The 16,634-nt window shown below is 48.3% G+C and overlaps 1 protein-coding gene across 3 annotated transcripts in view; it reads left to right on the forward strand.

The window, feature by feature from the left end:
• INCENP (inner centromere protein) overlaps nt 1-15,117 on the forward strand; it is a 72,767-nt gene extending 57,650 nt beyond the window's left edge. For all 3 annotated transcript variants that reach the window (XM_029582797.1, XM_029582799.1, XM_029582798.1), the window contains 4 exons: nt 929-1,058; nt 8,104-8,184; nt 8,601-8,760; nt 14,714-15,117. In XM_029582797.1, coding sequence (XP_029438657.1) covers nt 929-1,058; nt 8,104-8,184; nt 8,601-8,760; nt 14,714-14,928 — 586 coding nt within the window. In that variant the 3' untranslated portion in view covers nt 14,929-15,117. The remainder of the gene's footprint in view (nt 1-928; nt 1,059-8,103; nt 8,185-8,600; nt 8,761-14,713) is intronic.
• The last annotated feature ends 1,517 nt before the right edge of the window (nt 15,118-16,634 follow it).

Below are 16,634 nucleotides of genomic sequence, written 5' to 3' on the forward strand. Positions count from 1 at the left end.
TACTATTCCAGTATTGGTGGCGGCAGCTCTGAAGGATTTACAGGATCGCAAGCTTGAGGTCCATCTTAAACTGGCATTAGAGCGGCAGTATGTCAGCAGACTGTTTATCTTTTGCTTTTCTCCAGGACAGAGAATCTTTCCATTTGTTTTTTTTTTTTGTTTTTTTTTGTGGGTTTTTTTTTTTTTTGTAAGTGCAATGCTTTATTTTTGAGTCAAAATGTGGCTATTTCTGGACCTGTGAGGAAGATTTTTGCTATGCGAGAAGAGGAGGCTGTCTATTGGAGTTGCTTTTTTTTTTGGGAGGAGGGGGGGTGTCAAGTTTTTCCCTGTAAATGATTGTATGCTGAATGGGGACAGGATCACAGTCTGAGGGTTATTGTCCAGTTTTTTGCTTTGATGTATTAGAAAGTTAGCTCCTGAATAAGATTTTTCATAAGCTTTTGCATTATTGACCTTGGATTTTTTTTTTTTTTTTTTTTTAAATCTTGGATCATTTGCTGTGGATTTGGTATAGTGTTTTTTTTTTTTTTCTTCAGTAGTTTGCTAGTTTACTTGTTCAAGTTTGTACTTGATGTATTATGTCTAAATGCAAATAAATATATTATGAAGTATTTTTATGCAACCTTTGGCCTCTGAGTCCCCGCATGGCTGTTTTGTTCCTACTTGTCCATGAAGAAAGCGTGGCTACCTGGAGCAGGCATTCCCCTGTGGACAGCAGAACACGTAACCACATAATCCCACTCATTGCTATAGAACGACTGATGTGGCTCAGATGGTGGCAGCGGCACAGGAAGTCCTGTGCATGCTGGGTCTTTTGGAGCCGAGAGCTGCTTTTTTTGTCTGTCTCAGCACTGTCAGATGATGTCACCTACTTGGGTAGCTGATTTTGTTCCCTTTAACTGGTGTCTTTTTTTTGTTTGGTTTGTAGAGAGCGTGAGCGCCAGGAGAAGGAGAGGGCCCTACAGCTTCAGAGAGAGCTGCAGCGAGCAGCACACGAGAAGGCAGTAGCCCAAGAGAGAGAGAGGCTCCAAAAGGAGATGGCAGAGCGGAAGCGAAAAGTGAGAGCCAGCACTGACCGATCTAAGACCAGTTTATCTTCTCAACTCTCTCCTCTCTGTCCTGCTTTCCTACTTCTTTTTTTATATATATATATTTTAATTGATTCCGTAAGTAATACAAAAGTCAAAGTAACAGTGTAGATGCACAAGTATACAGAAATCAGTAGCTTTTTACCCCCCCCCTTCAACCAATCTCACTCATTTATGGTGCAGATTCTGAAACAATTCAAGTGCTTGCCAGTCCATGATTTGTACGGTTGCCAAATCTTCCTACATTTTTCCAGTTTGTCCGTATGAGTGGCAGACAATTTGCCCATATAAAATATAGAAAACTATTTCCATTCTGTCTTTAAGATAGTTTGGCAATTCCTAGAAATGACGGCAGAAAAGGACCAAATGGTCCATCCAGTCTGCCCAGTAAGCTTCTGTTAATATCTGCTGTGCCCTGTGCTGCTAAGTTTCCCACACTATAAAAGTCAGGGCCCTCGTTGAATCCAGTTCCCCGTTATGCCTTGCTGTTGAACCAGAGAGCCCAATGTTTGAGTTGCATCAAAGTATCAGTCTTATTGGTTAAGGGTAGTAACTGTCACATCAGCAAGTTACCCCCATATTTGTTTCCCCAGACTGTAAACGTCAGGGCCCTCGGTGGCTAAACGAATCCAGTTCCCCTTTTTCCCTTGCCATTGAAGCAGAGAGCAATGATGTTGGTTTTAATAAACATCACCAGTATCAAGGCTTTTTGGTTAAGGGTAATAACCGCTGCACCAGCAGGTTACTCCCATGCACTCTTTTCTTCTTTCCATCCTCTAGCCTTTAGGGATCCACAGTGTTTATCCCATGCCCTTTTGAATTCTTTCACTGTTTTCATCTTCACCTCCTCCTCTGGAAGGGCATTCCAGGCATCCACCACCCTCTGTAAAGAAATATTTTCTGATGTTGGTTCTGAGGCGTCCGTGGAGTTTCATTTTGTGACCCCTAGTTCTTATTTCTTTCCCAGCGGAAAGAGTTTGTTTGCACATCATTAAAACCTTTCAGGTGTCTGAAGGTCTGTATCCTATCTCCCCTGCGCCTCCTCTCTTCCAGGGCATACATATTCAGATCCTTCAGTCTCTCCTCATAGGTTTTCTGATACCGACCCCACACTATTTTGGTCGCCCTTCTCTGGACCACCTCCATCCTCTCTCTATCCCTTTCTTCAGATAAGGGTTCCAGAACTGAACACACTACTCCAGGTGATGCCTCACCAAGGGCCTGAAAAAGGGCATCACCACCTCCATTTTCCTAGCATGTAGCCAAATGGACTCAGGACCAATGGGTTATGTGCTCCCCTGCCAGCAGATGGAGACTGAGTCAGGTTTCAAAGCTGACATCACCCTAGATATACCCCTGCAGTGACCTCAGCCATCCAGTATCTGTCTCCTAGCAGATGTGGATGCTATCCCCACACCAACAGCGGTGTTCAGCAGGATTGCAGCACTAATTCAAGGAGAAATTTTTCCTTCAAATTGAAAGGATGATCAAGCCCTGCTCTCCTGTGGTGATACCTAAGGGTCCCTCCCCCAGTTGAGAATTTCTGAGGCGATTTCCGAGATCTCTGAGGTGTGCCTTGGTCCGGTAGCCGGCTCCCTGCGTGGACTTTGCTGCTGAAGCAGCTGAAAGGCAGCAGGTGCAGGAAGCAGAGCATGGTGACTGCCTAAGCCCTCTCCCCCTGTAGCCGGAGACCATCTCTGTACTCGGCCGGTAAGCACGGAGCCCAAGTAAGTAGAGAAGAACTCCTCTTATCCAGAGATGTAGAAGGGCTTCGGTAAGTCTTTCCTCAGGTCTCCTTGCTCGGCGTGCCGTGCAGATGACATTCCTGACCTTGATAAGGTGAAGGAAGGGGGTTTCTGAGCAGGTTGAGTGCCCCCCCCCCCCCCCCCCCCCGAGCTAGGCCCTGCTTCAGGTTCGGTGGGCACTCCGTGTGGCGGGCTGCGGAGGTGCCATCTCGCTCATGGTTTTGTTGCCGGCATCATTTTCCCTCATTGTCCGGGCAGTTCGGTGACACCTACCCCAGTTCCTCCTGGGCTAAATATGGACCCAGCAGCCTTCTCTTGGTTAGAATTCTTTCAAGGGCCTACAAGCCTTTGTTCAGGTGCAGTCGGCTACTGCCCCTGCCCGGACAGAGCCCCAGCTGGGAGGCCTTGCCCTCCCAGCCATATCCGCATGCCTCGGGACAGGGACCCGGACACCACGGACGATGAAGAGGATGCAGATTCATTGGATGATGGGGAAATCCCTCTAGGCCTGGAGCCATACCGAACCATGCTTCAATTTTTTTCCACAGAGATGAATTACCGGCCCTGGTTTCCCAGACCCTGGGACTTCCTGGCACGGACCCTATATCGGAACCAAGGAAGAATCTCATCTTGGTGTCTCTACAGAAAGCCTCTTGCTATTTCCTGATGCTGGAAGCCATCCAGGAGTTGATTGACCTGGAATGGGACACCCCAGAAGCCAGTTGGAAGTTGGGCCCTGGAGGCCTTATACCCTCTGGACCCGGCAGCCAAAGAACTCCTGCATTTCCCGAAAGTGGACACCCTGGTCTGCGCAGTCTCAAAGCGAACTATCCCAGTAGAGGGAGGAGCGGCCTTGAAGGATGCTCATGATAGACAGTTGGAATACATTCTTAAGGAGGCCTTCGCGACAGCAATGACACTGCAGATTGCGTCCTGTTGTGCCCTGGTGGCTCGTTCGTGTCTGCTCAGGGGTGCATACCAGAGAGACTATCGAGCCCGCTGCGGGTCTTCCTAGCTGATGCAAGCTCGGACCTAGTACACACCTCGGCCAGAGAAGTAGCCTCAGTGGTGGGGGCCAGAAGACAGCTCTAGTTGCAAAATCTGGTCAGCGGATGTGACCTCTAAGGTGAACCTCATAAAGATTCCCTTTAAGGGAGCCCTCCTATTCAGTAGCAAATTGGAAAAACTAGCTCCTAGTGGAGTGAATCTCCAGTGCCTTGGCTACCAGAAAACAAGAGAGAGATCTCAGCACCCCTCTCCCATGAGGGGTCGGGCCAGGGGCTCCCAGCGCTTCTGGCCCTATAGAAACTCATCATTTCAGTCATCTCGGCCCTCCGGAAGATCTGTCCTTTCAGAACAGACAACCAAAAAGAGGAACGGGTTCGGGCTCAGGTTGGACCCAACATTCCCAATGAAGTTTGGCCGACTCATCCATGGGACAAGGAGATAGAGGGCCGACTATCCCTCTTTCAGCAGTGGGTTGAGATCACGTAGGACAAATGGATACTGGACATCATATGAGAAGGATATGCTCTGGAATTTCGCGCATCCCTTGGGACATGTTCATGATGTCACCCTGCCACTCCCAGCACAAAAAACTGGAAGTGGAATCCACGTTAAGACGAGCAGCCTCAACCCCTCCCAGTCCTTGGAATACCTGGGAGTCTGGTTTGACACTCAGCAGGACAAGGTCTTCCTCTCTCCCTCCCTTGAGGCGAAGGAAACTGATGGACCAATTGCGTCGGATGACTAACATAATGTGCCCCATTGGTCCTGAGTCCATCTGGCTATGTGCTAGGAAACGAAAAAATTACTTATCTGATAACTTTGTTTTTCTTAGTGTAGTCGGATGGACTCAGCATACTGCCTTCGGCTGCTCAAGAACGGTGTCAAGGATTCGCCCGTGGAGTGGATATCGATTCCAAAAGATTACGGGTAAACGGTCATCCAGTTCCTAGATCAGGGCATCTAAAATTTTACTGGGATTCAGTGTTTTTGTTGAGTACAGTTATGTTTATCTGTTTTTAATCAAATTTTTTTCAATAGTCTGTCCACAGTGGCTTTTGAAGAGAATATTGAAGGGCTGAGGTCACTGTACGGGTGTATCTAGGGTGATGTCAGCTTTGAAACCTGACTCGGTCTCCATCTGCTAGCAGGGGAGCACAACCCATTTGTCCTGAGTCCATCTGTCTACACTAAGGAAAACGAAATTATCAGTTAAGTAATTTCTCCATTGTGCATGTACTCCCGGACGTGGTTGGTGTCTGTCCAGTGTATAGTGCCGGACAGCTATGGTGTCAGGGACAAAGAGATCTGAGGCTAACAATCTATGTGGTTTGCCATATAAAATCTGTCAGTGCTGTTTGGACAAAGTGATTTACCTACCAGGGCTAAGGTAGACACTGGACCATCCCCTCAGACTGAGGGGAGTGGGGTGGAAGACAATACAACGAATGTATGCCCTCCACTTTTATTTCCTGTAACAGATACATCTACGAAAAATGTAGGTCAGTTGGACAGGGTTAGGTTTGGGCCTGTGGGCCCCAGTATGGATCCATCTTCCTTTGCCTGAGTGGAATTTGCTCCTAGGTCTTCAGAGCTTTCTGCAGGGTCGCCCAGTGGAGCTGTGGATCCCTTCTAAGTTGGGTTCATGTCCTTGAGGGGGGGGGGGGGGGGATTCCTCTGGATTTAGAGCTATATGACTCGGCAATTCATCTCTGTGAAAGAATCTGAGCAGAGTCTGTCGAAGACACTTGACTGGGGGTGACTCTGCAGACGTGCCGACTCCTTATTGGTCGTCCTATGCAGGATGTCATGTTTTCCCCTCCTGGTTGTGATTCAAAAGACGATTGACCTTGAATGGACCACCTCTGAAGGTAACTTCAAAGCGGGCTGCACTTTAGTGCGATTGTCCCCTTGGATCCAAAGGCGAGGAGACAGTTGTGATTCCTGAAAGTGAATACCTTGGTAGGTGCTGTTACCAAGCAAATCACCATCCCAGCTTAAAGGAAAGGGCAGTTCCCTGTACGTACCTGGATCAGTCCAGACTGTGGGTTGAGCCTCCTTTCCAGCAGGTGGAGACAGACTAAAGCCAAAAGGATATCCTATATGAGGACAGAGCCTATCCTGTAACCCTTCAGTATTTGTCTGTCTCCAGCGGGTGCAGCACGTCTCCCTTCGGTCTCCTGATCTAGGCTAGTCTGCCTTCTTTCTCTTCCTTCCTTCTGGGATCAAGCAAGTACTTATTCCTTAGGGATTTTGTAGTAGTTTTCTTCCTGTTATAATAAAGTTAAAAGGTTAGTCAGGAAGTTGTGGATTTTTTCTTCAGGAGACTGTTACGTCTCCTGGCTCTTGCCGGACTCAGGGGGGCTTTGCCCCTTGTGCAGTGCATAGCCTGTCAGTTACCGCTTCCAGGTGTGGGGACCGAGTCTGTCCAGGGCTCGTCTCCCCCCCTCTGGCTGCCGAAGAGTCTTAATGTTACGCTGCTGTGCTCAGTCTTTTTACCAAAAAAAAAAAAAGTGACACAGAAACAGGCTTAAGTTTAAAAGTGCTCCCAGTGCTTTTAAGACTTACCTACAGCAGCAGACCAGTATTCTGTGTCTCTGTTCCCACCTGGGCTTGAACCGGCAGCCAGACAGGCAGGAGTCAGCAGGTTCCCCCCCTGCTTCACTCTGGGCCTCCAGGCTGTCAATCAAACTTTTTTCTCTGCATTTTTTTTTCTTCAGAGCGGCTCTCTTTGCTGCGGCAGGCAGCCTGCCTCTTCTCTGCCAGCCCCTTCGTGTTTTTTTGCGAGGGGGCTTCTTCTCTGCCTCCCTGCCGGGTGGGGTAGGTCCCTCCTCGGTAGGGCTGGCAAATTTAGCCCGGGGATCGTCTCCCCAGAGCTTGGCCATGCCATTCCCGGGTCGGGAAAGCCCGGGAACCGTGGCCATTTTGGATTTTTTTGTCGGCTCCGTTTTCGGAGCTCCCTGGGGCTGGGGGGGCAGAGTCCTTTTTTTTTTTTTTTTTTTTTTTTTGCAGCTACCCCCCGATTTCAGCCCCCTGGCCCCCCAGGATGGGTTTTCTGTCACCCTCTCCCTCCCCCACCCAGGACTTCCAGGGCTTGTTTTGTATCTAATTTTGCCCTCCTCCTGCATAGATTTTATTTAGCTAGCCTGCAGGAGGAGGAGGAAGGTCCCCGGAGTCGGGTATCTCTGCGCTCTCTGCCCCGATCTCGTTAGTCCTCTCTTCCCCAAGAAGATCTTCTCCCCTCTCGGCTCTCTCCTGGGTCGGGTAGAATGTCATCACTGAGCGGGCCACCCGGATGTGATTGGTGCTTGAAGGGCTTCAAGCATCTACGTCCACCTTCTTGGCCGCTTGCCCGTCAGGGAGTTTTAATCTGATCCTTCGGGCCCTCTGTGCGGCTCTGTTCGAACCTCTCCGTCACGCTACCTTGAAAGCTCTTACGCTTAAGACTGTCTTTCTGGTCTCTATCTCTTCTGCTCATCGGATCTTGGTGATCCATGCGCTATCCTGTCGGGAACCTTTCGTTTTGTGATTTTCCGATTCCGGGGTATCCCTCGTGTTGGGCCCTTCCTTCTTAGTTGTTTTCTTCCTGTTATAATAAAGTTAAAAGGTTAGTCAGGAAATTATCAAGTAGTAATTTCTTATTAGCTCAGCTGATGAAAGCTCCTTTTGAACTATTGTGCTCCTGTGACCTGAAGTACCTGACCTGGAAGGTTATATTTGTTTTGTGGTGGTCACTTCAGCACGCAGTGAGTTCCAGGCCTTAATGACTTATCCACCTTACACTGGTTTGTTTTTTTTCTTGATAGAGTGGACTTGCATACGCAACCTAAGATTCTGCCTAACGTGGTGTCAGACTTCCATCTTAACCAGTCCATCATCCTGCTAACAACCCCCAGCAAATTTTAAGGTCCTGCAACTAAGTCCTTATTAGAAGCTCTGTCTCTGGCTCTAATCCCACAATGACACTTGGCAGGCACCCTGCTCCCCTTTGGCAGCTCTAGCACCGCAGTTCTCTTGAGCAGAGCATCCCCCTTTCTCTTCTTCCTATGCAGTATTCCCTATTTCTCTCCCAACCCTCTCTTGCCCTGCCTGTGGGAAAGGAATGAGGGGTGCCAGCCCACCACAGTGTCCTGTGCAGTCACACAGGTTGTACACCCCAAAAACTGTCCTTGGCAATAAAGTCAATGTAAAGAGCCTCACTTAAGATGTGTGCTCATTGCTTTCAATGACATAATGCACAGTAACAATTGATTTGGTTTAATCAGGAGCAAGAACGACAGGAGCAAGAGAAGAAAGCCAAGGAGAAGCAGCTGGCTGAGACGTTCAATGTCACTGTAGATGTTGAGGTAAGGGATCTTTCCATAAATGGCAGTCCTGTGAGTTGAACGTGAAGATCCAGGAACTAGTATTCGATCAATGAAACATTGACCTTGAGGCTTTGACTGTTCATTTTTAGTTCTCTTCAACTTTGGTGTAAATAAAGCACTTATGCACTGGTTAAATCCATCAGCACAATAAGACCTGTACCCATGGATTAATCTGTACCAGGTCTGGGGATGAAGGTTGATAGTGGGCCAATTCGTTATCTTGATCTGATGAGAATAAGGTCATGTTCAATAGTCTTAAGTTGAAGAGTGTTCCAAATCCAAGCAGAGAGAGAGAGAGAGTCTGTCATCATTTATTTAAAAATTGTCTGCTTTGAAACCGATTTGCTGGTGCTGACTCTCTCTTACTGCAAGCATATTGCCTTTATTTTCTTCAGAACTCCCCTGCTGTGTTAGAGTCGTACCAGATGACGCCACAGGGGCTGAAGCCCAAGGTACCCAAGATCTGTGATGAGGATTATGGGATGGATCTGAACAGCGATGACTCAACAGATGACGAGAGCCAGCCACGGAAGCCCATTCCCGCCTGGGCAACAGGTGAAGGAATATTGGGATGGGAATAGGTGATCTGACAGAAGAATTCATGTAGTCTGAGCTTAAAGTATTTGCACATCAGTCACTGAGGAAATATATGCTATAATTACATGGCTTTCTCGAATCTACAGACAAGTTTTAGCACCATAAATCTGAAGTTTGCTTAGCAGTGAGATTACTGTATTAGTCCACTTAAATGTGTAGAACTAAAGGTCAAGAAACAAGTTGTAGTGAGACCATTTTATTGACATAATAAAATTTGACTAGCTTTCGAGAGCTGCACTCCAGCCAGCCAGTATAGAATGGGCTAAAGTTGATCTTGGAGGTATAGAATAAATTCTCTGAGGACAAGCAGGATGGTAGGCCTCACATGGGTGACATCTGATGGAGCCCAGCATGGAATTTTGATCTCAAACATGCCCTGCTGAGCGGGTGAGGCTGTAGTCATCACCCTGCCCCCTAGGCAGAGTCCCTCAGTCTCTTCTTTTTCCATTGAGCTGTGGTTGTTGAAAGCTGTGTGATCATGGTATTCAGCTTTCCTCTCTTCTCACAGTTCATGTAAGTGGTTTGGTTTTTTTTTTCTTTTTTGTTTTTTTTTAGAGCTGCAGCTGTTCTTTCCTTTTCCTTAAGGTAGTTCCTGTTCATACCCCAGTTCAGTCCAGACAAGTGGGTTTTGCATCCCTACCAGCAGATGGAGGCAGAGAACAAAACTTGAGTCACTGCTACGTAACAGAGAGTGCCACCTGCAGTCCTTCAGTATTTATCTCCAGCAGATGGTAGAGGTGCAAACCTGCAGTCTGATAGTCCAAAAAAAAAAAAAAAAAGAGAAGATCTGAAGGCTGAGCTCCCAGAGGTGTTAGGTTCTTTCGTGGGCCATCACTCTGGTTGAGCAGGGTAAGAGGGGGTTAGTAATCCCTGGTTAGGCTTGACCCTTGATTCCAGGGGGAGGGAAAATGGGTCCTAGTTCCCTCACTCCCCCTGAGGCCCTCACACCGGCTGGCTGCAGAGTCCTGGAGCACCCAGCGACAGGAGAGTATTCTTTTCTGTTGGTTTTTGAGGGGCTTGGGGAGGCTGTGTCTGTAAGGGCTAAAGTTTTGGAGAGAAAAAAAAAATAGGCCTGATTTTATTTGCTCCATTCGAGTGGCCGAGGAGAATGTTGGCTTGGCCTCGGGGTGAGGAAGGAGCTGCAAGGCTGGGGCTGCATCTCAGAACCCAGAGCCAGGACAGCAGCAGCTGCTTTGTCTCCTGCTCGGAGTTATTTTTAGCTGCAGGCCGCATCGTGCGCTGAGCACGGGAAAGCCTGTCGGGCCTGCGGGGGAGGCGCTTTCGCCTCAGTGCGGCCCTTCTCTGCATCGCCTGTGTCACTGGAGATCCTCAGCACATGCTGCAGGGGGCAGTCGGGCCTGAAGGAGGGGGAGATGTGCCAGTGGACGCAGGGGATGACGTGGCACCCACGCAGCAGGGAGTTGGTGGAGGATTTTCCACGGATTTTGTTTTGCTAATGCATGAGGCCCATCTTGCCAGGTAGGAGCTGATGTCTAAGCAGCTGGACTCTCAAGTGGCCCGAGGCAAGGCTAAGAAGTCTAGAGCTGAGGTGCCTCCGAGGTCTAGATCAATTGCTAGGGGAAGATGTTTCCTCCAAGGATTCTGATGGGCACTGATCCACAAAGTGATGATCCACAAGTGAACCAGGGTGCTGGTCAAGGCATGGATCCGGTGGCTGGTCTACTGGGGGACTCGGATGCAGACGAGGTCCCTCTGGCAGAAGGATAGTGGATAACACATTGAAATCATCAGTTCAGTGTGCTGCGGCAGTCAAGAAAGCAAACAGAATGTTGGGAATTATTAGAAAGGGAATGGTGAATAAAACGGAAAATGTCATAATGCCTCTGTATCGCTCCATGGTGAGACTGCACCTTGAATACTGTGTACAATTCTGGTCACCGCATCTCAAAAAAGATATAGTTGCAATGGAGAAGGTACGGAGAAGGGCAACCAAAATAAGAGGAATGGAACAGCTCCCCTATGAGGAAAGACTAAAGAGGTTAGGACTTTTCAGCTTGGAGAAGAGTCGGCTGAGGGGGATATGATAGAGGTGTTTAAAATCATGAGAGGTCTAGAACGGGTAGATGTGAATCTTATTTATTCTTTCAGATAATAGAAAGACTAGGGGGCACTCCATGAAGTTAGCATGTGGTACATTTAAAACTAATCGGAGAAAGTTCTTTTTCACTCAACAAACAATTAAACTCTGGAATTTGTTGCCAGAGGATGTGGTTAGTGCAGTTAGTATAGCTGTGTTTAAAAAAGGATTGGATAAGTTCTTGGAGGAGAAGTCCATTACCTGCTATTAATTAAGTTGACTTAGAAAATAGCCACTGCGATTACTAGCAATGGTAACATGGAATAGACTTAGTTTTTGGGTTCTTGCCAGGTTCTTATGGCCTGGATTGGCCACTGTTGGAAACAGGATGCTGGACTTGATGGACCCTTGGTCTGACCCAGTATGGCATGTTCTTATGTTAAGGGGATGACCCAAGGGTGGTCAGGTTATTCCATAAGGATGAATTGTTGCCCCTCATCCCTCAGGTTCTGGAGGAGCTGGGGCTTAAGGTTACACAGGAGGATTCTGATAACGAAAAGGCAAACCTGGTGTTGGAGAGACTGTGTGGACCGCCGAGGGCATTCCCCTTGCCAGAGCAGGTCAAGAAGCTGACTGACTGGGAGTGGGATTTCCTGGAAACTGGATTGAAGGTGGCCAGGGCAATGGCCAACTCTATCCTCTGCCAGAGGACACCTTAGAGCTGTGGATGCAGCAGTGTCAGTGGTGACGAAGAAAACTATTCCTGTGGCAGGGTCGGTGACCTTGAAGGATATCCAGGACAGGAAGCTGGAGATCTGTTGAAGAGGCTGTTTGAGGTCTCTGCTGCAGTCTGTGCTAGTCTAATGCAGAGGGCTTGTTTGTGCTTCACGCACTGGGGAGGGGGATTTCCCTCCTCCCTCTTTCTCCAGCCGATGGGATCTCCGGGGGAGGCAGCAGGCTAAGGGGATCCAATCTGAGGACGAGAAGGCCTTCTTAGGGGAGGCTTCGGATGACTCCTCCAACTTTCCTACTGATTTTGTCCTGCTGTTACACAGGACATACATGTCAAGAAAGCTGCGGGGCATCCGCAGCCGGTTAAGAGGGCTAGGCCTTCTCAGGCTGCGTGGGCTACAAGAGTCCAGTGAGTCCCAGGAATGCCCGCATCGATATATGCTGAACCAGATATCCCTGAGGTTTCAGAGGATGAGAACCCGCAGGCACAGGATCTGCCAGAGGCAGATCCAGCTATGGGAAACCAAGATCCAGAGGAGATGCTGGGTACCACCTTGTTTGTGGAGGGGGATGATCCAAAAGTTGTTTGGTTGTTCCATAAAGAGGAGTTAAGTCCCCTGATACCTGGTGTTCTGGAAGAATTGGGGATAAAGGTCCCACAGGAGGAGTTGGATCAGGAAGATGTAGACCCGGTCATGGATGGCCTACAGGATCCAGCAAAAACTTTTCCTTTCCATGTCGGTCAATAAATTATTATTTAGGGAGTGGGATACTGCTGAGACTGGGTTGAAGGTTGGCAGAGCAATGGACAAATAATATCCCTTGCCTGTGGAAATTCTGGATCTTCTGAAGGTGGGGGCCTTGATTCGGCTGTCAATAAGAAAATGACCATTCGGGTGGCCGGTTAGGTTAGGAAGCTGGAAGTCTACCTCAAGAAGGTTTTTGAGGTCTCTGACCTAGGCATACATGCTGCGGTGTGCAGTAGTTTTATGCCAAGGGAGTGTATCTGCTGGGTGCTGCAGTTGCAGACTGACAAGGCCATGTCTGAAGCTGAGGCTAAGCAGGCAGAGCATCTGGAGGCTGTGGTGGCCTATGAAGCTGATGCATTATATGACCTCATTAGGACTTCTAGGACAATGTCGACAGTTTTGGCCAGGAGACTCCTGGTTGAGGAACTGGTCGTCAGATGTTTCATCCAAGTCTCAGCTGGGGGTGTTACTTTTTAAAGAAAAGCTGCTTTTTGGTCAAGACTTGGAGGAGATGATCACATTTCTCAGAGAGAATAAAGGCCATAAATTGCCTGAAGATAAACTGAAAGGGAAAGGGTCCTTCCCTACCCGCTCTCGTTTCAGAAGAAATACACAGGACTTCAGTTGGCATCCAGAGGCAGTCCTCGGGAAGGCAATAGTCCTGGAACCAGTCCTTTCGCGAGCCCAGTCCACCCAATGAAACCAGGCCGGTCTGTTCCTCGGTTCCAGTCATAGGGGGTTGGTTGACTCTGTTTTACAAGGAGTGGTCCAAGATCACGTTGGACCAGTGGGTTTTAAGTGTCATGAGGCCCTGATGCTCACAGCTTGGATGTTGAGATTAATCTTGCAAACCCCTTCCCCAGTCTATCAAAATATTTCTCATGTCCTCATAGCTTCCAAAAAACCTTCCACCAAAATATCCTATGGAGTAAAGTGGAGATTTTCCATGTAGTGTGAGCAAAAAGCCATAGATCCTTTCTCTTGCTCAGCACAAACACTGCTGGCCTACTTTCTACACCTATCCACAGCTGGGTTCATCTCAGTGTGACTGGTGCATATCACCATGTGCAGAGGGTAAGCCCATCTCTATATAACCTATAGGTGCACGTTTCATGCGGGGTAAGCTTCAGTTGAAGCTTCTCCTAAAGCTGCCCTCTGGTCCTGGGACCTTAACGTGGTTTTAGCTGATGAAGGCTCCTTATGAGCCTCTGCGCTCCTGTAACCTGAAGTACCTGACCTGGAAGGTTACATTTTTGATGGTGGTCACTTCAACATGCAGGGTCAGAGAGTTCCAGGCCTTAGTGACTTACCCACCGTACACTAAGGTTTTTTTTGTGATAGGGTGGTCTTGCACATGAATCTTAAATTCCTGCCTAAGGTAGTGTCAGACTTCATCTTAAGCGATCCATTGTCCTGCCGACATGTTTTTTCACAGGTCCTATTGGTATCAAGGTGAACGAGCCCTTCACAGTTTGGACTGCAAGAGAGCCTTGGCCTTCTATCTAGACAGAAGCCCATAGACAAATCCCCCCAGCTTGTCATTTCTTTTTACTAGAACAGGTTGGGGATAGCTGTTGCCAAGCAGATGCTTTCTAATTGCCGAGCAGACTGCATCTCCTTTTTTTTTCTGTGTAAACAATTTTTATTGGCAATCTAAATGTACACACATCTAGACCTTACACAATCAAAGGTAATACAATATCAATGTGACACGTGTATGACAAGTTATATAGCTTTGAAAAAGATCTAGAAATTTTTGACAGCTTTCCATGCCGGGCTCCATGGGGTGAGGTCACCCATGTGTGAGGACTGACATCCTGCTGTTCTCGGAGAACACCTGTTACAAGTAAGCAACTCTTTTTCCCCTACCCCTATAACCTGTGATCTACTTAATAAAGAATGAGAAATTGTGTCATGCTGCTGATATATTTAGAAACATACATAGAAACATAGAAATGACGGCAGAAGAAGACCAGTCGGTCCATCCAGTCTGCCCAGCAAGCTTCACACTTATTTTTTCTCATACTTATCTGTTTCTCTTGGCTCTTAGTAACCTTATGTTCTAATTCCCTTTCACCCCCACCATTAATGTAGAGAGCAGTGCTGGAGCTGCTTCCAAGTGAAATATTAAGTTTGATTAGTTGGGTAAGCGGCAGCATAACGCTCTGCCATGAAGCAGAGAGAGAACAGAAGAGCCAATCAAAATTACAACAGACAAAATCCAGGAATGCAATAGTCCCAGCATGTTACTTAAGCACTGTTAGGCTGCACTGCTGTCAATCAGCCAGAGCATGGAGGAAGAGGCTTCCAGTATCATGAGGGGGAGGGGGAAGGAGGTCCGCCTTTTAAAGGGGCAGCACAGGGTGATTAATATGTTAACTTTCTCTTCCAGGCAAGCTACTAAATGAAGCTCTCCGCCACAACTATTATAACCCTATAGACATTGACAGCCGCTTTGGCAGGATTGAAACCCCTAACCTGGAGGAGATGTTTAACAAAAGCAAACCACGTTATTTCAAACGCACCAGTTCTGCTGTTTGGCACTCTCCACCACTGACCAGTAACCGGATCAATTTGCCCTTGCCATACGGTCTGAAAAAGTACTGAGGCTGGTCAGCCGCCGGACTACTCTTGTGCTGTAAATAATGTTTGCACATGTGCTTTCTGTCCGTCTTTTGCTATTGTCTGAGTTTTTTTTTCTTTTGCTTGTTTTTACATATGAGGGTGAAAAATGGTGATGCAAGAACGTACATTTTTAGTTTTCCATGAAAATAAAGCTTTTTTATCCTAAGTGTTCCTATGATTTCACTATTTTCCTCTTTTACTGTGGTGGGATGCTTTGCTTTAGATTAATGGTGCCAAGGCCCTCAGAGCTGAACTGTCCTACGGTAACGGAGTGTTCCCTGTACGTACCAGGATCAGTCCAGACGATGGGTTATGTCCCCCGTCCAGAAGATGGTCAGAACAGAACTTCTGAGGGTGCAGCTCTATAAGCCAGTGCACCCTCAGTATGCGCTCATGATTCTTCTGACTCCAGCAGATAGGAGCTGGGGAGCCTTAGCTCCCCTGGGATTTTAGAATTTGTTCATCTTTCCCCTTTTACTTTATATTATTCTTTGGTGAATAAAGTTTGTTTAAAAAAAAAAAAAAGGCAGGTTAGTTTATTTGTCAAGCACTGCCCCTTCAGAACTTGCAATCAGCTCTGCGCTTGGGATTCACCTGTTTTCCTTTACTTCTCTCTCACTGTGTGTGACTTTTGGGGTAAGTTCTTGGGAATTATTCATTTTTTTTCTAGGTTGCTGGACCTGCTTTTCTTCGGGGGTGATCGCTGACTGGTTCAGCCCCTCTCCCCCGTGACGCGATTCGGCCCGCGGTCCCGAGACGCGCATTCCTCGGGACCGCCGACTGGGGAGAGCAAGTGCTCTACAGTGGGGCCAGGGCACAGCAGCGCTCCCGTTCGGTCTTGCGACCGCTCCCCGAACATTTTCCAAGGTAATGGTGGTGGTAACGGCAGCCCTCCGAGAAGGCATTCTGGTTCACTCATATCTAGACGATTGGCTTATTCGTGCCAAGACTCTCGCACAGGGAAATGCAGCGGTCTCTCGGGTGGTTCAACTTCTCCAATCCTTGGGTTGGGTCATCAACTTCTCCAAGAGCACCCTCCTCCCGTTGCAGATCTTCGATTTCCTGGGATCACACTTTGACACGGCCAAGGGCAAGGTCTATCTGCATCCTGATTGGGTGCAATCAATTCGGGAGCAGGTACATCGCTTCTCTGCTCTACCAGCCCCCACGGCCTGGAATTACCTGCAGCTCCTTGGATCTATGGTGTCCACCATAGATCTCGTACCCTGGGCTTTCGAACATCTACACCCCTTACAGAGGGCACTACTCTCTCACTGGAAGCCGGTGTCTCAGGACTATCAGCTTGTCCTCCCGCTCCCCCAGTGCGCCAGAGACAATTTCCGATGGTGGCTGGACCCGCTCCATCTGGCTCAGGGAATGCCCCTGGAGGTTCCGGCATGGGTGGTGGTTACCACGGACGCCAGCCTGACCGGCTGGGGGGGGCAGTCTGCTAGTCAAGATCGGCCCAGGGGCTATGGACACAGGAACAGTGCACGTGGACCATCAATTTGCTGGAAACAAGGGCGGTGCATCTGGCACTGGAACAGTTTCTCCCGCTCGTCCAGCATCGAGCGGTCCGGATATTGTCCGACAACGTGACCATGGTGGCGTACATCAATCGTCAAGGGGGCACAAGGAGCCAACAAGTCTCCCTGGAAACAGACAGTCTGATGGCCTGGGCAGAGAGA

Source organism: Rhinatrema bivittatum, chromosome 17 (assembly GCF_901001135.1).
Source record: "Rhinatrema bivittatum chromosome 17, aRhiBiv1.1, whole genome shotgun sequence".
In the NCBI taxonomy this organism is placed as follows: Eukaryota; Metazoa; Chordata; class Amphibia; order Gymnophiona; family Rhinatrematidae; genus Rhinatrema; species Rhinatrema bivittatum.